At 41.8% G+C, this 25,663-nt stretch overlaps 1 protein-coding gene across 3 annotated transcripts; it reads left to right on the top strand.

The window, feature by feature from the left end:
• RNF19B (ring finger protein 19B) lies at nucleotides 1-24,001 on the top strand. 3 transcript variants are annotated; one of them, XM_068539438.1, is made up of 9 exons: nucleotides 1-789; nucleotides 12,750-12,955; nucleotides 14,527-14,668; nucleotides 16,035-16,197; nucleotides 16,648-16,762; nucleotides 17,744-17,884; nucleotides 18,829-19,036; nucleotides 21,813-21,944; nucleotides 22,931-23,152. In XM_068539438.1, exons 1-9 carry the CDS (start codon nucleotides 158-160, stop codon nucleotides 22,950-22,952), a joined length of 1,761 nt encoding a protein of 586 aa, XP_068395539.1. In that variant the 5' UTR covers nucleotides 1-157; the 3' UTR covers nucleotides 22,953-23,152. The 3 variants fall into 3 exon arrangements, with proteins under 3 accessions (XP_068395539.1, XP_068395537.1, XP_068395538.1); XM_068539436.1 differs by having other exon boundaries at nucleotides 2-789; nucleotides 14,524-14,668; nucleotides 22,981-24,001; XM_068539437.1 differs by having other exon boundaries at nucleotides 3-789; nucleotides 22,981-23,998.
• Nucleotides 24,002-25,663: the final 1,662 nt, after the last annotated feature.

Here is a 25,663-nt window from a genome sequence, read left to right as displayed (position 1 = left end):
GGCGGAGGCTTTATAACCACTTCGTCGCTGACCCTCGGTTTCTATCTCTGGGAGGGCGGCTGAGGCGGCGGCAGCGGTCGGGACGCCGGCTGAGGGGGCGCTGAGGCGTGAGCTGTGGCGGCGCTGGGCGCCCCTCGCTCCTCGGCCTCTGGGGGCCATGGGCTCCGAGAAAGACTCCGAGTCGCCGCGGTCTACATCCCTGCACGCGGCTGCGCCCGACCCCAAGTGCCGCAGCGGCGGCCGGCGCCGGCGCCTCACCTTCCACAGTGTCTTCTCCGCCTCGGCCCGCGGCCGCCACGCCCGGGCCAAGCCGCAGGCCGAGCCGCCACCCCCGGCCGCGCCGCCGCCGATCGCCCCGGCCCCTGCCGCGGCCCAGGCCCCGCCGCCTGAGGCGCTGCCCGCCGAGCCGGCCGCCGAGGCCGAGGCGGAGGCCGCGGCGACGGCGGGGCCCGGGTTAGACGATGAGGAGGCGGCGGAGGGCGGCGGCTCGGGCCCGGAGGAGGTGGAGTGTCCGCTGTGCCTGGTGCGGCTGCCGCCCGAGCGGGCCCCGCGCCTCCTCAGTTGTCCGCACCGCTCGTGCCGGGACTGCCTCCGCCACTACCTGCGCCTGGAGATCAGCGAGAGCCGGGTCCCCATCAGCTGCCCCGAGTGCAGCGAGCGACTCAACCCGCACGACATCCGCCTGCTGCTCGCCGACCCACCGCTCATGCACAAGTACGAGGAGTTCATGCTGCGCCGCTACCTGGCCTCGGACCCCGACTGCCGCTGGTGCCCGGCCCCGGACTGCGGGTGAGAGCGGGGGCGTGGCCCGGGGGCGGTGGCCGCGGCGGAGGGGACCTGGGGCCTGGGGCTGGTCACCGCGTGTGACCGGCCCCAGGGGAGGTCCTCTGCGCACCGTCTGTGTGTGTGTGTGTGTGTGTCCCAGCGTGGAGGGAGAGGTGAGGGATGACCAGGGGGAGGGAGGGCCAGGCGGCAACTGCGGCGAGCCGGTAACCGCTAACCATCCGCATGCCCAGAGAGTAGGGTAAACGCACCCAACACCCCACCCCTGCCCGAGGGCTTGAAGTGGGGGCTGAGCAGTCGGAGAGAAGGGAGCTGTCCATCAAGTCAGGAGGCAGGGAGAGGCCGTGTTTGGTCGGATGCATGCCCCTCTGTCCAGAGGTAGGGGGTATGTCTTAATGAGGATGGGGAGGGGATATCTGGCAAAGGATGGAATGAGAATATCATTCTGAGGGGGCAGCGCTTTGGAGGGGTGTGTCCACTTGGCTAGGGGCATACTTTGCAGCGTTTCAGGAGAAAGGGTGTTCTTTCTGCCCACCACCGCTGAAAGTTGGAATGCAGGTGACTGAAATGGCACTAACGGCAAAGGACAGCTCCCAGGCAGCGCTCTGGGGGCACCCTGGGCATTGTGGTGTGTCTTCTGTGCCAAGCTATTGGGGGGCCCCCTGTGGTTCTTACAGTGCCGTCTGGGCAGGGTGCGGAGTAGACAGACCCTTTCTTTGTCCAGAGAAGCAACGGGGCACTGAAAAGGATGCCCAGAGGTTGACATGGTAGGAGAAAATGTGTTTGCCAGCTCCTCTGATCTTGAGTTCTTGACGATGCACCATGTATGCCGACTTTTTAAGGTCAGTGAGAAAATAGGCAGTAGATGCAGAGACATAATACTACCAGATTTCACCATCTGGAGCATTCAGTGGAGACCGTCCCCCACCCCCCCGACCCTTACCTTTTAAAATCTGATTGTGTGTTACTGTCAGTACATCCCATGAACGATTGCATGCAGCAAAGAGGGGCGTCAGACTGTGCCATTACCTGCTCTGCGACCTAGGACAGATCATTTTATTCTTGTGTGTCATGTTTTGAGGACAAAAAGATGCTAGGGACTCCTAGTGAAAAGCTGAGTGTTCGTTTCTTTCAAAGGAGTTAAGAAAGGCTCTTAATTGTAGCCTGTATATCAAGGCTGTTTTAAGATTTCCATGATTCTGCTTTTTGTCTCCTTCAAAGGAAGCTGACTTAGAGTGTCTAGGGGAGTAAGATGAGTTATTTTCTTCTATTTTTCTGTTCTGACAAACTTGTTTAGAGATGGATGTGTTATTTAAGCTCACTGAGTTGGGGTTTCTAAATTACTTTGAAGTGTTGTGGTCAAAGGTTGGGGCATTTAACTATAGTAGGTCACTTTCACTTTCAGTTAATAAGTATCAGAAAGAACCTCCTAGGCTCTTGGAAAAGTTTGCTTATATCTGGAGATCTGGTGATCTTCCTAGACTTAGAGGTTAATTTACGTGGTATTGACGTTTTACAGACACTATTGATCTATTTTCTGAACCAAAGGAATATTTACTTAAGAGAACACTGCTTGATTAACTTTGGAATAGTATATTAACTCCTTTTTCAGATGTGAATTTCCTTGAATTTTAACTGAGAAATGTGACATCACTGATTATATTTCTGGAAAAGTTCTCTTTTTGTTTTTATTTCTCTGAAGTCAATCTCTGTCTTTGCTCTCACATCAATAAAAATGGACAGGAATTAATTTACAATCTTGATGATGACAACTCTAAACCATTACTGATTTGGAAGTTAGTAAAAAATTAGGTCATTTCTTATATTAGTCAAGTATTGGATTACTACCATCCAGAGGTTTTTTTTAATTAGGTAAAAAACTGTAACAATTTTAATATAATCTTTAAATGTCTTATCTATGGGTTTAAAGAAGGTGAAGTCTGGGAAAAGCAAGCAAGCTAGCATCTGAGTATCTATGTGTCAGGCATACATAATTTAATTTGATCCCTGCAACATTGTAAAATAGATTTGATCTTGTTTTACAGATAAGGAAACTGAAGTTTAAATGAATTGAGTGACTTGTTTAGGGTCATATAACTAGTGGGTGGTGGAATCAGGCTTGGAACACTGGTCTTAACTCCAACCAAGGCCAGTATTCTTTTCTCTCAAAGAATAAAAAGCTTTAAAAAAGCATAGGCTTATCAGCATTATTGGGGATGCTACTGTTTGGGTCATTTCATCAAGTGTGGCCTAAGGACAGTGTTGAGAGAGCCAAAAATGCTAGAATCTGGTTTGTCTTCTGATTCTTGTTGTTAACAGCCTATTACCTACTTTATTTTTCTTACCTGAAATAGGCCTAATCCTTTCCTTACTTGAGAGGCCTAATTGATATTTTCAGAGTGTTTTGAGAATTCAGTTGAATGTGTTAGATAAACAGGGAGTAACTTTAAATTTCTGTCACTTCCCAAATAAGTGGGGATGTGGCCAGTGGTTTTGCCACCTCTTTTTAATGTCATGAGAAAAATAGCTTGTTTTGTTTTGTTTTCTTTTAATCAAACTGTTCTATTCTTCTGGGTCAGGTAAAAATCATGGATGAGAACTAGAAGAGAAGCCTCAGACCCCAGTTGTCTCTTCTCATACCTGACCATCTTTACTGCCTGCAGATTAAGTTCCTGCCAGCCAAATTTATCAAGTTCTTTTTTGCTCTCTGTGTGTATATGTGTGTATTTGGCAGGGTGAGGGGAGCATATAAGTGATCTGATCATTAGTTTTACTGTGATTACTCATGATAATAAGAACACTATATGTTAAACAATTCATTATTTGTTTATAAAATATTTGTGGAACAGAGAAAAGAATCTTGAATTTTTCTTTTTTCATACTTAAATACAATTTTATTTTATTCATAAATAAGGGAACTGATTTCTATGGGAAAACATTCACATTATTATTAATATTATTAAGTACAATATTGCCAAGTGCATTTTTTTTTTTTTTTTGCTGTACGAGACTGTGGGATCTTAGTTCCCAGACCAGGGACGGAACCCAGGCCCACGGCAGTGAAAGCGCCGAGTCTTAATCACTGGATTCCCAGGGAATTCCCACCAAGTGTAATCTTTAAAACATACTTTCAAATGAGATAAAATTAACTCAGAATACAGATAACTGACATTTTTATAGTCCTTTATAATCTTCAGACTATAACTTCATTCAGAAATAATTTCATTTTAGTTCCATACAGGTAGATGGTGGTAAACTCATTTTATAAAAGAGAAGCCAGTTCAGAAAAGTTTAAGTGTGGGACCCAGTGTCTCACAGCTGATAAATGGTACAGTTGATATGCTACCCCTTAGAGTCTCTACTTAAGCACAAGGTCTTTTCAGAAACCTCCAAATCATGTAAACATGTAATGTTTTCCTCTCAAGTGCCCTGTTGCCTATCTTTAAACCCCTTCAGAATCTCTAGAAGACTGAGGGGTGAGCAAAGGAGACGACAGAATATTTCCTGGCATACAGGGGGCAGATCTTCTATACAGATGAATAGGAGATAAGGCTGTCTTGACCTAAATTCTTTGTGCAGGTCCACCACTCCAGCCTGTCATTGCTGCCTCTGTCTCCTGCAGAGTCCCCCGTCCCATCTGACTCCAGAAGGTAGTATCACTTATTGGCCTTCCTAGATAACTGAGCTGGATTATCCCATAAACAGGACGCTTCTGTTTGTCTCTTAACACTTTTATGAGGGAAGAGCAAGCTCCCTGAGCAAGACAGATTTCTCAGTCAGTGAGGGAGGATTTTTCCTTTCTGAAGCCTTCCTGAACCTCTTCTCTCTCTCTCTTTTTTTTTAAAAAATATAATTAATTAATTTATTTTTTAAAGGTGGAGATGGGGAGCTTTTTTTAAAAATGTTTATTTATTTAGGCTGCTCCTGGTCTTAGTTGCAGCACGTGGGATCTTCGTTGCAGCATGCAGGCTTCTTAGTTGCGACATGTGGACTTCTTAGTTGCGGCATGCAGACTCTTAGTTGTGGCATGCAAACTCTTAGTTACGGCATGCATGCGGGATCTAGTTCCCCAACCAGGGATCAAACCCGGGCCCCCTGCATTGGGAGCACGGAGTCTTACCCACTGGACCACCAGGGGAGTCCCCTGGACCTCTTTTCTTAATTTAGCTCTGTACCTTCATTTTCATAACTCTTTATTCCCCCTACAACGCTTCTCGCCATTTACATCATCCTACAGCCCAATATGTCTTTCTCATGTTTGCCAGAGTACTCATTCTAAAGTGGAACATTTTATATCATTCCCCTGCTTAAAACTGCTCATACCTGACCTACAAGATGACTTCTTATGTTTTTAAGAACTTATTCTTTATATGATCTATCCTTATGATTTAAGACCCTTTATGGTCCCCAACCATCTTTTGATCTTATTTTCTATTTTTCACCAACATCAGTATTTCCCGAGGTATAGGCATTACTAATGAAAAGAAAAATGTTTTATGATTGAATAAGCTTGGGAAATGTTGGATTGAACAAAATAAAGCAACTCTATTTCTGAGCTCCTTAGACCCTTTAAAAAATACTAATATACACTGTAAATCTTGTTAATGCTAATATGCAAATCTTCAGTCTGGTGTAATTTCAATAAACTGAGATCACCAGGAAACATGTTTTGTTTTGTTTTGTTTCGATGACATCTTTAAAGCATACCTGAAACTTTCCCTATTTGCAGTTTTCTAAACTTGAATAGTTATTCTGTCCTGCCTTCTGTTACTGTCCTTATTTAACACTAAATCTTGTGCTCTGAGTAAATTGAGAGCTCCTCTAGACTAGGATATCTATATTCCAACTTTTTCTACAACTCTGAACAAAATCTTTCAATTAGGTCCCAGAAGAATGGGATGAATAGTTAAATTTTTGATACGGGAGATAAAGAATACAAACACGACAGTTTTGAGAGGAGAAACAGAAAAGAGGAGGGTGTGCAAGAAGAGGACAGACAAGTAATCATTAAACAGACACTTTTCAGAATCATATGGTGTTGAAACTTAGGTGAGGTCTGGGTATTACACAAAAGACTTAGACATGGGCCTCTTGACAGGGAGTTTGGCCTGGTAGAGGAGACAGATAGATAAGTAGGAAGATAATTATAAATGCAATGTAATATATACTAAAGAAAATACAAGTGTTCTTATAAGATGGATGGAAGGTTTTGCATGATGGTGTCAATAAAGACTTCGTGGAGGAGGTGATATTTGATCAGGGCTTGAAGAATATGAGTAGAAATTTATACCAGACAAAACAAAGATGAGGGTAGAGAAAAAGGTGTCTTAAACCAGAATGTTATGAGCAAATGCATGGAGGTATAAAAATCCAAGACTAAGTCTGGAGTCTTGTTTGGTTAGCCTCTAGATGTACAATATGGGGAACATGATCTGGGAAGTGACTTGAGATCCATCTGAAAAGGTAGATTGGATTCAGATTTGTAGGTCTATCTATGCCATGCAAAGAAGTGTAAGTTTGAAGGACTTTTTTCTTTTTTGTTGAAGGATTTTAAGCAAAAGAGTAACATCATGATAGATAAACTTCTGGAACTGGAATTTGGATTGGAGTAGGGCATAAAGAGACTGCAGTCTCTTGCAGTTGTCTGGTCAAGAGATGACAGGGGTTTCAACTAGCGCAGTAAACAGGAAGATAGTAAGAGTATGGCTCATTGTGACAACTTGGCCCATGTTTTCCACCCTTATATACACTCAGGGTCTGTTTGTAAGTGATTATATGGCCTGGAACAGTGAAGTACAGACATAATATAGGAACACATTTCTTTAACTCCCAGGGTTTGTTGGAGCATAATCAAATTCATACTATTGGGAATTTTTCCCCCAGGGCTGGAGTAAGGTAATGCTGTGGTCTAGCTTGTCACACATTATAATGTTTCTCAAGGTAGGAAATTAACAAAATTAATAAAAGTTGTATGAACTTAAGGGGGGGAGGAAAGGATGCTTCTGTGTTCTTAGCATCATGCAATTTCCTACACCTTCCATTTAGCTTCTAATTAGCAGACCTGAATGCTCTGTTCAGCTAAGAAGGCAGAGTAGGAGAGAGGCTCCAGTGTAGGACATGGAAGAGAGGGAACAAGATAGTCAAGGCAGTTTTGGTCTCAAGGATGAAGGGTTTTTTTTGACTGCCTGGGGTAGAAGATTGCCCTATTCAGAATTTAGGAGTTTGCTCCGCAAAGGGGCTTAAACAGAATTTTAGGATTAAGTTATACTACTTGACATAAAGAAAGCCAATAGATACATGGATAAGTTTAAAAGATTGCTTTAGGGAAAAGTAATGGCCCAGGAGAAGAGCTAAATGACCTGGGGAAAGTAAAAAACCCAAACAGGAGAGGGTCTCTATCATTCATTCCACACAGGTATTTTAAGCATGAATCAGTGTGCTAGACCCTGGAGATTAAAAGATGGTTGATACTTTTCCTTGTCTAGTCTGGTTGGGGAAGCATACATATAAACAGATAATTACAATATAATGTGTTAAGTATTGTAAAGTAATTATGCACAGACACAGAGTGGGCAACCAACTGCCTGGAGAGGTTAAGTGGATTTTATAGAGAGGATGACATTTGAGCTGGTTCTTAAATGGATAAGTATTTGCCAGGACAAGAAGTAAGGAGAGGACGTTTCGAGGCTGAAAGGAATAGAATATGCAAAGGCCAAGAAGTAGGACAAAACGCGCTGTTTATCTATACCATAGCTTTTGGGGCAAGATCTCAAATGCAGTTTGTTTTTTTAAAATATTTATTTATTTATTTATTTATTTATGGCTGTGTTGGGTCTTCGTTGCTGCACACAGGCTCTCTCCAGCTGCAGCGAGCGGGGGATACTCTTTGTTGCAGTGCGTGGGCTTCTCATTGCGGTGTCTTCTCTTGTTGTGGAGCACAGGCTCTAGGCGTGCGGGCTTCAGTAGTTGTGGTGTGCAGGCTCAGTAGTTGTGGCTCGCAGGCTCAGTAGTTGTGGCGCACGGGCTCAGTTGCTCCACGGCATGAGGGATCTTCCCAGACCAGGGCTCGAACCTGTGTCTCCTGCACTGGCAGGCAGATTCTTAACCACTGCACCACCAGGGAAGTCCTCAACTGCAGTTTTAAAACATGTTTAGTTTAGTTTTTTTTTAATAGAAATTATTTATTTATTTATTTATTTATTTTATTCATTTACTTTTGGCTGCGTTGGGTCTTCATTGCTGCGCATGGGCTTTCTCTAGTTGCGGCGAGCGGCGGCTACTCTTTGTTGCGGTGCACAGGCTTCTCATAGCGGTAGCTTCTCTTACTGTGGAGCACGGGCTCTAGGCGCGTGGGCTTCAGTAGTTGCGGCACTCGGGCTCAGTAGTTGTGGCTCACGGGCTCTAGAGCACAGGCTCAGTAGTTGTGGCACACGGGCTTAGTTGCTCTGCGGCATGTGGGATCTTCCCGGACCAGGGCTCAAACCCGTGTCCCCTGCATTGGCAGGCGGATTCTTAACCACTGCGCCACCAGGGAAGTCCCAAAACATGTTTAGTTTTAAAACATGTTTAGTTTTAAAACATGTTTAGTTTTAAAACTCGAAGGCTGCAAGCACCTATACTTCCATTTTAGGGATAGAATCTAAGGTTTGGAGATTTTAATTAGCTCAGTGTCATGCAGTATGAGTCAGGGGCAAGGAGCCCAGACCAGGCACCCAAAAACAGGAATGCCAAGTCTCGTGCCCTGAGTAATTCTGTGTCATGGGAATAGGTTGCTGGGGGTTCTTGAGTATTTGGGGTTATTTTACTTCCTTGGAACCAAATTCCACACCCAAAATTGACATTGTCAATACTATCAAATGTTCTTTGAAAAAAAAGAAAAATCTGTTAATAAATATTTACTTCCACCATGTGAGGTAGGAATGGATCATGAAATGCTCAAGGCTTCCTGACTGGCAGTCTATCTAATATGTATTGTCAGAAGTTGACTTAATAATTTTCTGAGATCATCCAGTACCTTTCTCATTTAACACAAAGTAGCAAGCAAGTCACTTTCTTCAGGAGAAACGTTGTTTATCTTTAGTAGTTATATTACAACTAGGTGGGATAAATTTGCTCAGAACTCCTACAGGATATGAATCATTTGCATTCATACATTGACCTCTTCTCACTTTGCTCTTTCTGAGAAGAGTTTTAATACAGCCTGTATTATGTAACATAGATGATACCTTGTCATCGGTAATTTCAGTGTCATTCTCAAATCAGCTTGCAGAATCTATGATGAACCTGAGAACTTAAGTTGCTATCGTGAACATCTAATGTACAATCAAATAAGCAAACAAACCATAGAATAAATCTAAGAAAATGTTATTAGTCTTTTGTTTAAGCTGTTTGAGGTCTTTGACTATTGGAGTAGAACATGGAATAGGTGACAAAGCCCCGATGGCAACACCTAAGCCTGAAATCATTGACCTAAAAACTGTTTGAACTTTCACAGCTGCTGTCTTCCATTCTTCATTTGTTTGTTTAAATTACTTTTTTTAAAAAAAGAATTATTTTAAACAAGTGTCTACTTGTTAGTCTGTGCATTTAGTTGACATTTTTAGAATTAGTCAGAAAGGCTAATAGTTTGTAAATATATTGGATTGTTTGTAGGAAAGTATTCTTGGTAAATAAACATGAATTATAAGAAGCAGTTGATACTGGTGCTGATAGATTCTGAATTGTCCATCTTTACTAAGAGTATGTGTCAGAAGGGATTGCGGGGAGATATGGCCATATTCTATGTTAATTCATAAGATAGATGAGTGGTATTCTTGGATTCTGGAACCTGTCAAGAAAGAAGAGATTTCAAGGTATACATTCAAATTGGGGAAAAAATTTTTTTGGAAAGATAAAATGAGCTTTCAATAGAAGTTGATCACGAACCCATCTATGTTCATTGTCTCTCAGTCTGTCGTCAGACCAGCTTCACTATGAAACTTAAAAATGAAAAAGTATTGAAATCATAAAACTCCTAAAAGAAAACATACGCAGAACACTCTTTGACATAAATCATAGCAATATTTTTTTGATCTGTCTCCTAAAGCAGAGGAAATAAAAGCAAAACTAAATGGGACCTAATTAAACGTAAATGCTTTTGCACAGCAAAGGAAACCATTGACAAAGCAAAAAGACAAACTACTGAATGGGGGAAAATATTTGCTAATGATATGACTGATAAGGGGTTAATGTCCAGAATATATAAGCAGGGAGAGGGTGTGGAGAAAAGGGAACCCTCTTGCACTGTTGGTGGGAATGTAAATTGATACAGCCACTATGGAGAACAGTATGGAGCTTCCTTAAAAAACTAAAAATAGGGCTTCCCTGGTGGCACAGTGGTTAAGAGTCCGCCTGCCAATGCAGGGGACGTGGGTGCGAGCCCTGGTCCCGGAAGATCCCACATGCCGCGGAGCAACTAAGCCCACGCGCCACAACTAGTGAGCCTGCGCTCTAGAGGCTGCAAGCCACAACTGCTGAGCCCACATGCCACAACTACTGAAGCCCGCGTGCTTCTCTGCAACAAGAGAAGCCACCGCAGTAAGCCCGCGCACTGCAACGAAGAGTAGTACCCACTCGCCGCAACTAGAGAAAGCTCGCACGCAGCAATGACGACCCAATGCAGCCAAAAAAAAAAAAAAAAAAAACAACTAAAAATAGAGCTACGATATGACCTAGTAATCCCACTACTGGGCATATACCCTGAGAAAACCATAATTCAAAAAGAGACATGTACCACAATGTTCACTGCAGCACTATTTACAATAGCCAGGACATGGAAGCAACCTAAGTGTCCATTGACAGATGAGTGGATAAAGAAGATGTGGCACATATATACAATGGAATATTACTCGGCCATAAAAAGAAACGAAACTGAGTCATTTGTAGTGAGGTGGATGGACCTAGAGTCTGTCATACAGAGTGAAGTAAGTCAGAAAGAGAAAAACAAATACCGTACGCTAACACATATATGTGGAATCTAAAAAAAAAACCAATGGTTCTGAAGAACCTAGGGGAAGGACAGGAATAAAGATGCAGACGTAGAGAATGAACTTGAGAACACAGGGAGGGAGAAGGGTAAGCTGGGACGAAGTGAGAGAGTGGCATGGACTTATATATACTACCAAATGTAAAATAGATAGCTAATGGGAAGCAGCCACATAGCACAGGGAGATCAGCTGGGTGCTCTGTGACCACCTAGAGGAGTGGGATAGGGAGGGTGGGAGGGAGACGCAAGAGGGAAGAGATATGGGGATATATGTATACATATAACTGATTTACTTTGTTATACAGCAGAAACTAACAACATTGTAAAGCAATTATACTCCAATAAAGATGTTAAAATTTTTTTTAAATAAAAAATAAAACAAAAACAAAATATATAAGCAGCTCATACAAATCAACATCAAAAAAATTTTAAAAATGATCCAATTGAAAAATGGGCAGAAGACCTGAATAGACATTTCTCCAAAGAAGACATACAGATGGCCAACAGGCACATGAAAAGATGCTCAACATCATTAATCATCAGAGAAATGCAAATTAAAACCAAAGTGAGACATCACCTCACACCTATCAGAATGGCTATCATCAAAAAGTCCACAAATAACAAATGTTGGCAAGGATGTGGAGAAAAGGGAGCCCTCATACACCATTGGTGGCAATGTAAATTGGTATAGCCATTATGAAAAACAGTATGGAGGTTTCTCAAAAAATTAAAAATAGAACTACCCTATGACCCAGCAATTCCATTCCTGGGTATTTATCTGAAAAAAGAAAAAAAAGACCAACACAAATTGGAAAAGATACATGCACCCCAATGGCAGCATTATTTACAATTGCCAAGATATGGAAACAACCTTAAATGTCCATCAACAGATGAATGGATTAAAAAGACATGGTATATATACACAATGGAATACTACTCAGCCATAAAAAAAATGATATTTTGCCATTTGCAACAACATGGATGAACCTGGAGGGTATTATGCTCAGTGAGATAAGTCAGACAGAGAAAAAAAAATACTGGATGATATCACTTATATGTGGAATCTAAAAAATAAAACAAACTAGTGAATATAATAAAAAAGAAACAGACACACAGAAATAGAGTACAAGTTAGTGGTTACCATTGGGGAGAGGGAAGGAGTAAGGGACAGGATAGGGGTAGGGGATTAAGAGGTACAAACTACTATGTATAAAACAAATGAGTTACAAGGATATATAGTACAACAGAGGGAATATAGCCAATATTTTATAAGTATAAATGGAATATAACCGTTAAAAATTGTGAATCACTGTGTTGTACACCTGAAACTTGTATAATGTTGTACATCAACTAAACTGCAATTTTAAAAAAGTATACTTGCTTTAGTTTTTGCTATTGTACTTTATTTTATAAATGTTCTATCCTTTAAACAAATTCTAATTTCTCTAAATATATCAAATCATCAAAAGGAAATAGTTTTGTACCCTTATTTATGAAACTTGCTGGGACAAATTGCTCCTAAAGCAGCTTAAACTATGACTGAATACATGCTAGAAATTCAGGCTGGACTCCCCTGGAAGTCCAGTGGTTAAGACTCCACACTTCCACTGCAGGGGGCACAGGTTCGAACCCTGATCGGGGAACTAAGATCCTGCATGCCATGCACTGCGGCCAAAAAAAAAAAAAAAATTCAGGCTAAGTATGATATTTTCCCCTACTTTTTCAGGAGGTAAATATGTGTTTTTAGAATCTCAAGAAACAATTTACTTTCTCACACAGAATATTTTACAGTTTGTTAGGTGTGCTCGTGCATGTGTTATTTGTTATATGTGTGTTCTTTCCTCTGCATCGTATGAAGTGGTGGGGATACCACACAGTGTTACCCCACTGGGACTGATGCATGTCTTAACTTACTTATATCTCTTCCTGTTTCCTTACCCAGGTATGCTGTTATTGCCTATGGCTGTGCCAGCTGCCCAAAGCTGACCTGTGAGAGGGAAGGCTGCCAGACTGAGTTCTGTTACCACTGCAAGCAAATATGGCATCCAAATCAGACATGCGATATGGCCCGGCAGCAGAGGGCGCAGACATTGCGAGTTCGGACCAAGCACACTTCAGGTCTCAGTTATGGGCAAGAATCTGGACCAGGTATGAGTTGGCATTGTCTCATTTGTCTCTTTATTGATATTTCATAATGTGAGCCCAAAGCTGGGAGAGATTACCTTACTCAAGGATTAGAGAACAGAGACTATTTGTGTTTTGTTTGTTTGTTTTTATAAATTTATTTTTATTTATATTATTTATTTTTGGCTGCATTGTATCTTCGTTGCTGCACTCGGGCTTTCTCTAGTTGCGGCGAGCGGGGGCTACTCTTCGTTGCAGTGCACGGCCTTCTCATTTCGGTGGCTTCTCTTGTTGTGGAGCACAGGCTCTAGGCACGTGGGCTTCAGTAGTTATGGCACACGGGCTCAGTAGTTGTGGCTCACGGGTTCTAGAGCGCAGGCTCAGTAGTTGTGGCGCACGGGCTTAGTTGCTCTGCGGCATGTGGGATCTTCCCGGACCAGGGCTCGAACCTGTATCCCCTGCACTGGCAGGCGGATTCTTAACCACTGCAACACCAGGGAAATCCCAAGTGCAGAAACTATTTGGTAATACTTTCAACACTGTATTTGGTATGTAGCGTCTCTCTCTGACCATTTATAGGTTGTCCAACCCAGGTGAAATTGGAATAAAGCAAAACTGAATTCTGTAGTTTCTACCTTCTTAGTAATATGTCTCAGATTGGAGAGCAGTTGGGTCCTTTAGCTAGGGGCTTTTTCAGAACTTTCACTGTGAGCAGAAAGACGTTTAGTATTAGAACTGTACTGTTTTCCTACCAGCTTTAAGTACATCACTGGTTTTGGAAATAGGGTACAGATTTAAGGAAAGGAAATAATATTAGTATGGATTAATGATTAACCTTAAAAGGAGGAATATCACACATTCAGTTCCAACCTTGACATGTCAGAGTGAACCTCTTTTAAAATATCAGTGGGTTTATTGCCTTTTATAAGTGTGCTTTATTTCACTGATGTCATTTGAGAGAAGCTAGTAGGAAAGATTTTACCATTCACTTTTTCCTGGCACAGTATAATCTCCTAAATTTTCTTTGTAATAGGAGAGTTCCTAGCTTGCTGTGAAAATTACCAGGTGTATGCTACATAGCATACTCAACTGTTTGTAGGATTTGAATTTTAAAGTATCATGAGAAGGAACTGTGGATTATGTTAACAGCAAATCACAGTGATACTTGTACCTGAGAAATGAGTTTCCTGAGCTAAAATTTTTCAAGACTTAAAGCCAAATGCAGGCTGCAGACTGTTCTTCCTGTAGGACTGTGCTTTTAATTCTGCCAGCCTATTGGCTGCTGAAATTCCATTTTTCTTGGAACCATCTTTCTCTCTAGGGAAGTCTCCTTGCTCAGAGTGTGGCTCTAGTGCTGTGTAAGATGCCAGATTGGGGGATAGGCAGCTCAGTATGAGACAGGATCCATTTTATGAAATTTCCTGAGGTCTAGACATAGCCAGCCTTCCAGTGAAGTGGGTTGCACAATTTGGAATCCTCAGTCAAGAATTCTTGACTGCCTCTTCATTTCTTGTGCATACTCCTAGGAATAATAAAATCAAACGAGGTTTAACTAGGGATATTTTTCTACCTATTCTTCCTCCCCCACTTAGCAGATGACATCAAGCCATGCCCACGATGCAGTGCTTACATTATCAAGATGAATGATGGAAGCTGTAATCATATGACCTGTGCAGTGTGTGGCTGTGAATTCTGTTGGCTTTGTATGAAGGAGATCTCAGACTTGCATTACCTCAGGTGAGATGAGAAAGTGTCTATTGTTTTTATAGTCTTGTTCTCTTACTGATTTAGGGAAAAGGATGTCAAAGAAACATCATTGTCTGTCCTCTCATTACAGCATAAGGAAGCTGTAAAAAGTTCCTCTGAAACACCCTTCCAATCATGTTTTTCTCCAGCTCAGCAACTTCCAGTGACTGTTTTCCATTACCTTCCAGATAGAGTTCAGTTTCCCTAGCATGGCTTTTAAGGTTTTCTGCAGTCTGGCCCCAATATACCTTTTTCCATTTTGCTTTCATAAATGCTATGTCCCAGATTATCTGTGTCTCTTCTGTGTTATCTTACCTCCATACTTCTTCATGTTCTTTCCTTCACCTAGAATGCTTTCTAATCACTTCACCCCCCAGCAACCCCCTTTTATCTCAACTGTTCAGTTCTTATTCAGCCTTCAAGGGCCACTTTAAATGCCATTCCATCTCTGATGCCTTCCCCCAGTTTTTTCTGCCTCATTCTTCTTTACTGACATTCTTTAAATGTTCTATAAACATCATCATGACTTTTACTTCATTTACGTGTCTAATTTTGTTAAACTCTATTAAGAGTCTTCAGGCCAGTATTACCTTTTTACAGTTCCTTGGATGTAGTAGTCATTAAAATATTGTCCTGAAGGAGTTAATATTTACAAACTTAACATTCATTGTGTAGATGAAACATCTTCATTTCCAATTTAGCAAACATTTGATTACTTACAGTATACCAATTATTGGGGACACAGGGGTGCGTAAGACATGATCCCTACTTTCAAAATTACTTACTCTATCTAGTAGAGAAGACAGTACAAAGGCAGTGGACAAAAGTGGTTGGACTCAGAAGGGCTGAGTGTAAAAGTAGCCAAACTCAGAGTATGAAACTGTCATAAAGGGTATGATGAAGTCTTTTTATATCCTATCCCAGGAAGATGGTTTGCAGTATCTACATATGCCAAGAAAACTATGCAAATCAGAGAGAGTTCATTAACTGCAGGACACACTCTGTCTGGATGAGATGTCAAGTGCATAGACTATGCAGGATCCCACGTAGTATCACTCAAAGAAGTAGGTTCAGTTTGGTGGGTTAGAGAGGACAGAGTGCAGCAGAAAAGAATGGAAAAGAGGTTTCAAGTCTGGAGGCCTGCCTTTACGAAAAAAGAAAAAAAAGTAAAGAGCCAGAACTCTAATAGTCTGGCCTTGTCCTTTGCTCCGCCTTATGTAATAAATTCATTTCTTGTAACCTCTTGTAACTGTTAGTCACTCCTATAGAAAAGGAGGCTCTTGCTCTTATCAAGCTCTCTGATGACAATAGCTGCATTTGTAATATTGACATTAACTTCAGCATGTTTCCTCTGTAGCCCCTCTGGCTGTACATTCTGGGGCAAGAAACCATGGAGCCGTAAGAAGAAAATTCTTTGGCAGCTGGGCACATTGATTGGCGCTCCGGTGGGGATATCCCTCATTGCTGGCATTGCCATTCCTGCCATGGTCATTGGCATTCCTGTTTATGTTGGCAGGAAGGTAAGATATGTTGAGCTCTGTGCATGTTCCATCTTCAGGTTTGTTGGTAAAGGTTTGAAGGAAATGGAGAGGAGCTTATGTTTCAGAGCTGCCTGAAAACCAGCTGGTTCTTAAATAAAAATAATTTCTTAAATGGATTTTCATAAATCCCCAAGAGATCTGAAAGTTCTTATTAACATCCTGGGCCCGGTTTGTCTCAGTGACTTAAAGGTAAAATGCTTACTTCACTCCCCTGAGTTACTTTGTCTCTTCTTATATTAACTTTTTCTGTATTAGTTTATATCATCCTGGTCTGAGTTAGATTAAAATGTGAGAAAGATGTCTCTTTGACATGGGGGAATATGTTTTAATATAGATAACTTATAAGGGAATATTCACTTATCCTTTTTCTCCCTAGCAAAAAGATTGATGTCCTAACCTGCTGACCTGGATTTTCTTTCTTATTCTTAGATTCATAGCAGGTATGAGGGAAGGAAAACCTCCAAACATAAGAGGAATTTGGCTATCACAGGAGGAGTGACTTTGTCGGTCATTGCATCCCCAGTTATTGCTGCAGTTAGTGTTGGTAAGAAGCTAGCCAGGACCATGACTCTCCTCCCCTTACACGACCCACTCCCATCAGCTTTCTGGCCTTGCAGTTTAGCCAGCTGGCCAGATGTTTCACCCTGGATGCTCCTGCATTTTATGTCAGACCCACCTTGGGAGTTTATTAGGCACTATTATTATTATCAGCCACACTAAAGTATCAGAGTTTGGGATCTTTCATTCGTAAGTTAGTGCCTAGAACGCCATCTGGCACGTAAAAAAGATTGAATTAAAAAATATTACTTTAAGGCCTAGTTTTTCACCTTTCCTCTTCCTTCTCCACTTGCCATGGAACCCACAAAACAAAATTACTTTTGATTTGCTTAATGCCTCACAGTATTTTGGGAGGCATGAAGGTCTGTTTTAGAATAATAATAATATAATATTTTCTGAGACTCTCCATGTGCCAGGAGCAGGTCTGAGTGTTTTGCCTGTATTAATTTATTTAATCCTCACAGTAGCCCAGTTGTAACAGAAGGGTGCAGTAATTTGCCCAAGGTCGCTTAGCTGGGACATGAATTAAGGCAGTCTGACTTCAGAGTCTGGGCTTTTAACAACTAAGCCATTCTGCCTTCCACAGCAGCAAGATTTTGGAATTAACACTCTGGGGGGATCCTAAACCTTAGGAGTCACTTATTTAATGTTTGATTATTGATTGGTTCTTGGATTAGCACTGCAGCAGTGAATGGAAGGGGGGAAATGAAAGCAACATATATTTACTGTGCTGAGCACTGTGCATACATTGATCATTGGCAACTCTAGGAAGATATGTCCAAGGTTATAACAGCTGGTGAATTGGAGACAGGATTCTAATCCAGGCCTCTCTGATTCCAAGTCCAGTCATCATTCTGTCTTTCCTTGGCCCTTTATAAAGTGGTTTGTCTATGTTCAGCCCTGGGAAGGAGAATTCAGGGCAGCTGCAACCTGATGGCCTGCTGACATGTTTCCTTATCTTCCCCAGGTATTGGTGTCCCTATTATGCTGGCTTATGTTTATGGGGTTGTGCCCATTTCTCTCTGTCGTGGAGGTGGCTGTGGAGTTAGTACGGCCAATGGAAAGGGAGTGAAAATTGAGTTTGATGAAGATGATGGCCCAATCACAGGTAAAAGGAGAATTTTAATTTCCCTTTGAATTTATGGAACACAAGATAAAAGTCAGTAAAATTCAGCACATTTTACAGGGAGATTGACATTGGATTATGTTGGCTAATGAGCTTTATAGGAGGTAAAGTATTTTTAGCTTTTCATTTCTTTGTTCCAGAGTTATTAGGTTAATTCCCCTGGTACTTGCCTCTGTGTGGCAGGTACAAACTAGTAGGACTCCAAGTAACTCTAAGTATGCTGGTAATAGTAAATTACATAATTATAATTATAATAAAGTCTTATATCTGCATGGTACTTTATAATTTTCAGAAGACTTACACAGTTATTATTTTCACTTGGCTTTTACAACAGCTCTGAAGAGAGAGGGCCAGGGCTGTTAGTATCCCCAATTAATGGAACCTATTTAAGCCTTTGTCTCAACATCTGTTAAACGGGTTTAAGAGCTTCTGCAGAGCTGGAACTATAGCAAGTCTTCTGACTTATACTTTGATGTTGTTTCCACTTTACCATATTAACTAACCTGGGACACAGAGATCCCCAGAGGTCTTTCAAACTTCCTACTAGAGTCAGCACACAACCTAAGTGTACTTTGAAATTTTCATGTTTAATTAGATGACATCTATAGTGTAATGGAAAGAATAGGAGACTTAGAATCAGATTGTAGTTTTGTGTGACTAGCCACAGACAAGGCATTTAGTTCTAAGCTTTCGTTTCCTCACCTAAAATTGGGGCTATTAGTTCCTAGTTATTGGGAAGATTACGTGTGAGCATATGTTAAAACACCGGATATGTGGTGGCTGCCTGTAGTAGCTATTCATTAAGTGAATAAATGAGTATTTTTCTACATGAATATTCTCTACTCTGAAGAGTCATTGCAGGAAAATGCCAGACTCTGTTTTGATGCTGTGCTATCATCAATTGAGATGTTTGGTTCCATCCCCAGTGGCAGATGCCTGGCGAGCCCTCAAGAATCCCAGCATTGGGGAAAGTAGCATTGAAGGTCTAACTAGCGTATTGAGCACCAGTGGAAGCCCTACAGATGGACTCAGTGTTGTGCAAGGTCCATACAGCGAAACAGCCAGCTTTGCAGCCCTCTCAGGGGGCACACTGAGTGGTGGCATTCTTTCCAGTGGCAAGGGAAAATACAGCAGGTAAGCAATTTCTGACAGAACCAGCTGGAATTATAAGAGGTAACATATCATATTGAGCCATTTCTCTGTGCCAGGCATGTCTCATATAGCATCTCATTTTGATTTAATCATCAATGGTGTTTTTTTGTTTTGTTTTAACTTTTACAATTAGAAAATAGGCTAGAAAGGTTAAGCGACTTAAAAGTTCTGTGTTTCTTCCCACTGCACCATAGTGGCTCCATATAAAGAATAATTTTTTTTTTTTTCAACACAATAATCCTGTGTTCCTGGCCAATCTCTCTCTCTGGGTTTTTTGTTTTTTTTTTTTTAATATTTATTTATTTATTTTGGCTGCGCCAGGTCTTAGCTGCAGCACATGGGATCTTTAGTTGCAGCATGTGAACTCTTAGTTGCAGCATGCATGTGGGATCTAGTTCCCTGACCAGGGATCGAACCTGGGCCCCCTGCATTGGGAGCACAGAGTCTTAGCCACTAGACCACTAGGGAAGTCCCAATAAAGGATAATCTTGACTTCAGATCCTCCCTCTACTACATTAGGCTGCCTCCATCAGGAAGGGGAAGCATGCATTTTTGTAGAATTCCCAAGACTGTGTCCTCCATTAGACTTATCACTGGCTTTTAGTTGAACAGCGTTTATACTGTATCTTGTTGGCTTATTGGTGCTGTGATCCTTAAAACCTTCCTATTCTGATTCCCATTTGATAGATAAGGTAAATCAATTCTATAAACTTGTGTTGAGAATATGCAAAGCTTTATGACTAAAAAGGTTATGACTTGGTTGGTCGTTTTACCAGTTAGGAAGAACAGAACATATTCAGAGGAGCATAGCAGATGTTACATGAGAAGCAGTTATTTGAACGCACTGGAGAAGAGAGCCCTAGGGAGGGGTAAAGGTGGTACAAAACAAAGTAGGGAGGTAGGGGAGATGCTTGCCTTCAGATATCTGAAGGGCCTTGAACTGGAAAAAAGGATTAAGAGTTCTGCCTCATGCCAAGAGATAGATTAAGACGATTTGGCAGAAGCTAGAGGGAAACTAATTTTGTTTCATTATAGAGACTATAGGAAAAATCTATATAAAGTCCAAAGAAGGGATGGATTACATTAGTAGATAACTGACCTGCCTGTCCCTGGAAGTGTTTAAAGTGAGACCAGAGGGCCATTTAGCTATTAGAAGGAGTCAAGCAACAGATGGCAGATGGACTGGATCCCACACCTGAGTGCTTGTCAGTTACTTGGGAGCCTTTTAAAAATAGATGTCAGCACCCTATCCCAGAATTAATAAATTAAAATCTCCCAGATTCTCTCCTAATCTCCTAGGGATCTGTGTTTTGAATAGGTTCCCCAGGTGATTTTAGCATAGCCATTGCACAGACTAGCATCTGCAAACCACCTAAGGTGATAGATGGCCTTTGTGAAAGGCCTCTTCCAATTCTAACTGTGACTCTATGGCAGAGCTGAAACTAGGACCCAGGTCTCTGACTCAATGTACTTTCCATTGCACTGCCTCATCTTCCTGAGCCATGGCACATTTTTGAAGGGCATCTAAGACTGGAGCAGCAGAGCAAAGACTCAGGCAGCAGGATGGAGGTTGATTGAATGTGCAGCTGCAGGCTGCTGCTGACCTGTCTGCGTTTCATGACTCTGGTTGTCTCTTGTTAGGGGATCCCGCCTGCACATGCTGGAGAATTCACTGCTGTGCTTTCTTAAAACCAACACCCCTGTAAATAAGCAGACATAATTGGAGACTGACTTGCTGAAACTGCAACTTAGCCAGTCCAGCTGTTCCAGTTCTGTGAAAGCCTTTTATAGGAAGTGAATGAGTCAGATGGGTTTGACTGTGAAACCCATTATGAGGAAATACTTAAGTGTGCAACCAAATGATACTGGAGTCAAGAAAGGAAAAGCTATGGGTCCTCTGAGACACCATTGGGAAAGTTTGCTGCTCTTGTCGGAGGTTGACTCTTATTATGTCCTTTAAGCTCGTAGGCTGGGGGTAATTTGATTGCTAAATGTTTAAGTTCCTAGTATGTGCAAGACATGGAGGGTAAAGTGTGAATGAGGTGTGGTCTCTCCTTTTTTGGAGTTCACAGATGAGTGGGAAAGAGGTACATAAATTGATTTAATAAATAGGTAGGTGCTGTGGGAGCACTTAGCAGGAAGTGACTGGTTTGATAGAAGAATGAAGGGACATGATACTTCCTTTGTTGTTAAGGACTGAGTATGAGTTTGTCACATAGAGAAAGGAAACTTTCAGAGAGAGGGACTAGCATATGCAAAGCCATAGAGGTATAAAATGTGTATAGGTGCGTAAGGAAAGAAAAAAATTCAGTGTGATTATGATTTAGGACCTATGGTGAGAGATGGAACTGGAGAGAGAGCTTGGAGGCATATCAGTAGACCTTAAATGCCTGTTGGCAAGAGGGAGCCAAGAGAGGGCTGTTAGAGTGATCAGGTTTTTGTCCACGTTGGCACTGATCTGGAAGTTGTTTGACTTGGACTTAGGGCTACTGGAAAGAACCCAATTGCAGTTACCCACTCGGGAGCTGTTGAGGGCCTGAAGTTAAACAGTAGCAGTGGGGATGGAAAGGAGGGGACGATTTCAATAGATAAATTTAAGAGAGAAGATGTGTGGGCATCTGTCTGAGCTCTTTGACATTTGGAGAAGATCAGATCAACTCAATTTGCAAGAGAATAATGGAAGAGGCATGTGCCAGGAAGCAGACTGTCTCAGAATACCCAGGTCTCGCATTAACTTAAACGTCCCCTCTTTACACAGGTTAGAAGTCCAAGCCGATGTCCAAAAGGAAATTTTCCCCAAAGACACAGCCAGTCTTGGTGCAATTAGTGACAACGCAAGCACTCGTGCTATGGCCGGTTCCATAATCAGTTCCTACAACCCACAGGACAGGTATGTGAACAGTCAGAAGCCTAGGAGAGGTTGCATTTTTTTGGTTGGGTTTTGGCCTTAGAAGCTCAATGCCTCATGTTAGGGCTCTGTGTACCATCTAGTGTGATACATAGTGTGTATACCCTGTGAATTCATCAAGCAAGTTCTTGGTATGGGAGTATTTGGCATCTCTTGATTGATTTTTCTTGTTAGCACTTGATTTTTAGAGGTTGTTTCTTTCTTCCTTTTCTTTTTCCTTTTTTTTTCCTTTTCTTTTCTTGGCTATTGCAACAGTGTAATTATTCACATGGAACTGAAGAGCTAGATTGGTGTCCACTGATGTATGTATGTGGCTCTATGGTTTCTGCTCTCATGTTGCTCTTTGCTTGATGTGGCTCCTGTAGCCTATTTCTCTTTATATTTGAGAAGCTAGTGTATCTGGCTGGTATGGTGTGACTGCAGCACTCCCTACTGGAGAGATTCTGGTTTCTTCTAATTGTGGCAGAGAAGTAAAAAGCTGTGACTCTTCTTTCACTTTCATATTTTGAGTAAGATAGTGTGAGGCTCTGAACCTTAGTTGAATTTTGGAAGCTCATTTTTAGTTGTTTAAAGAAATTGGCGGAATAACTATTAAGGACCTACTGTATAGCACAGGGAACTCTTCTCAGTACTCTGTAATGACCTATATGGGAAAAGAATCTAAAAAAGAGTGGATATATGTATACATATGTATAACTGATTCATTTTGCTGTACAGCAGAAACTGATACAACATTGTAAATCAACTATACTCCAGTGAAAATTAAAAAATAAAGAAATACAGAAATTGGCAGAGATGTTTGTGTTTGTGTGCGTATTTTAAATCAACGAAAAGCTCTAATTGTTCTTCTCCATCTTATTTGAGTGTTAGGTTAAATTTTATTTTCTCTAAAAGTGAGCTCTATTCTACTATTTACCTATATTTTCGGACTTTCTAATCCTGAACCCACAAACTGCTTTTACCAACAGGTATAGCATGACCCATGCATGATTCAGCAAAGTGGATTTTGTCTCCACAGAGACTGCAACAATATGGAAATCCAAGTGGACATTGAAGCCAAACCAAGCCACTATCAGCTGGTGAGTGGAAGCAGCACGGAGGACTCACTCCATGTTCACGCACAGATGGTGGAGAATGAAGAAGAAGGTGGTGGTGGCGGTGGCAGCAATGAAGAGGATCCCCCCTGCAAACACCAAAGCTGTGAACAGAAAGACTGCCCGGCCAGCAGACCTTGGGACATCAGCCTGGCCCAGCCCGAGAGCATCCGCAGTGACCTGGAGAGCTCTGATACGCAGTCCGACGATGTGCCAGACATCACCTCGGATGAGTGTGGCTCCCCTCACTCCCAAGCTGCAGCCTGCCCCTCAACACCCAGAGCCCCAGGTGCACCAAGCCCAAGTGCCCATATGAACCTCTCTGCCCCAGCTGAGGGGACGACTGTCTTGAAGCCGTAAGATGCAGAAGCCAGAGTATGAAGTGGAATAAATGCTCCTGTTCTGAGAAGCACACTTGTAACTGCATCTTTTGGAATCTTTTTGTGGGGGCAGGGATTTATGTATTTTATTTCAAAGATTCTCTGGTCACAGGTTTTCCCCAGGGAAATTCTGAGAAATTTGCAATTTCTTACCAGAGGAAACGTGGAAACTTTGCCCTTAGTTCCATCCCCCGTCCCCTTTGCCCCCCCACCCTTTTTTAGTTTTAATTTATTGGTTAAACTGATGGTGGCAATCTGTGAGGTGTGTCAAAGAGTGTACAGATGTATGTGTGTATATTGTATGTATGCTAACATATTACTGAAGGACACATTTTAATAAAGATTTCTGTCGTAATTCAACTCCTCTCATTTTCCTTGGCTTGGATAGTTCTCCAGAGCCAAGTGTTTGAAACAGACCACTACATCTTTAACAGTCTCTAGATCTAAGCTTTCCTAATCCCAGGGAAGAAGGATGGTATTCTAACCAGACTGCAGTGGAGTCATCTGTAAACCAATGACTCCTAGTATGACAGGAAGCAAAGCCAAGCTTAATTTGGACTGTGTAGTCAGACTGAAGAATTAGCTGAGTCAGCCAGATAGAGAAGCTGGAGATTAAAATGAGCCTTGTTTGCCCTCTAGAGGCAGCTGTGCAGTTTTCCTATTAAAGCTTTATTTACCCCTTTCTGCATTATAGTCACTATTAGAAACGTGCTTCAGAGGAGGGAAGGGGTATCAGTTCCAGTGGCTCTTCAGAAATCCCAGTGAATGTTGCATGGTCATAAGTTGGGGAACAGAGTATTCTTACTGGATAAAGAAATGTACCTATTCTGCATGATCACCAAGCAATATCCTAGGTGTTTATTATGCTCCCGGGTACACATTCCCTGTTCCAAAAAACTCTCTAGTTTTGCCAATCTAGTTTAAGTAAGAGGGACTAAGGAATCTGACTAGGATTTGTAATGAAAGGAGAGAGGAGGCATGCCATCAAAATCACAACATATTTAATTTTATCTGATCTTATAATTTTGTCAGAATTGAGCTAAGTTAGTGCTATTTGGGGTTTTGGCTGTGTCTAGAATAATGGCCTTAGAAATCAAAGCTCATACATAGTATAGCAGAAAAATTAAAAGATTCATGAAACCTGATCTGAGATTCCAAATCTGGCAGTAATTTACTCTGTGACTGTGTGAGTCAGTTACTCTCTCATGCCGCTAATATCCCCAACTCTCAGACAGTATTTAAGGAGCTTCCAATGCCAAACTTCTCTGTCACTTTAGGCCTGGGCCCAGAGGAAGAATTGAAAACATCCTTTCCCTGAGGACCAGATGGCTTTCTGTTTCCTTTCACAGATGCACCTGCTCTTTGTCTTCCTGGCCTGTGCTTTACTACGATGAGGATGATGAGTCTGGACAACAGCCATCTTGGAAGATTCTTATATCTTGGGCACTGCAACCAGACTTAGCACATTGCCCTGCACCTGGGACAGGAGGTGCTGTTAGTGGACTTTGAAGAATGACCTTTGAAGTGGTCTCGAGAAGAATGACCAAGAGGGTGTCTTTGTGTGAAAAAGGGAACTTGTTGGGAAAAGGGGCAGACTGTATGGAAATCTCTGAAATGCAAATTATCAACTCAAGACTTGTATTTCTCTTGAAGCAGCATGAAGAGAGCAATTAACTTGGATAAAATCAAGGAAGTCTTTTGGAGGGGCAGGAGTTTGCAGCCAAACCTGTATTTTTATCTAGGCTCCAGTTCTTACTGCTGCGAGAGTTGGGCTACTTACTCTGAGTGTGTTTACACTTAGCCAAAGTGGGGATCATAATCCTAATTGTGGAGTTGTAAGGATTAAGTGAGATGGCGTACTGAAAATGCTTTTGTTAAAGGCCCATATTTTTTTTTCTCCTGCAGGAATAAGAAGAAATAAGGGAGATTATGGGTGCCATCTAAAAAAAGCCCAGAGCTCTAGACCAGAGGCTATGAAAAACTAAACTGCTTCCAATCCTTTGCAACACTGTTGTATCTCCTAGACATTAGATGAAAAGGCCCGTCAGCACCACCTGGAGGAGAACATGAGTAATGCGTGGGAAAAGTTGATTCTCAGTTTAGAAAATGGGGAAAGTTTAATTTCTTACTTGTACAGCGTTCATTCATTCTGAAATACCTGCTACGTTTCAGGTATAGGACGCAGCAATAAGGAAAACACAAAATTCCTGTTCCTGTGAAAGTCACA

Source organism: Eschrichtius robustus, chromosome 3, assembly GCF_028021215.1.
Source record: "Eschrichtius robustus isolate mEscRob2 chromosome 3, mEscRob2.pri, whole genome shotgun sequence".
Lineage (NCBI taxonomy): Eukaryota > Metazoa > Chordata > Mammalia > Artiodactyla > Eschrichtiidae > Eschrichtius > Eschrichtius robustus.
This window is presented reverse-complemented; position numbering and strand designations above follow the sequence as displayed.

Bases quoted from the DNA above. Each gene is read 5' to 3' on its own strand.
- RNF19B (XM_068539436.1), top strand. From the start codon at position 158: ATGGGCTCCGAGAAAGACTCCGAGTCGCCGCGGTCTACATCCCTGCAC. The intron at 14,669-16,034 runs GTGAGATGAGAA...TTTCCTCTGTAG, and splicing joins TCAGACTTGCATTACCTCAG to CCCCTCTGGCTGTACATTCT. The intron at 19,037-21,812 runs GTAAGCAATTTC...CTCTTTACACAG, and splicing joins GGCAAGGGAAAATACAGCAG to GTTAGAAGTCCAAGCCGATG.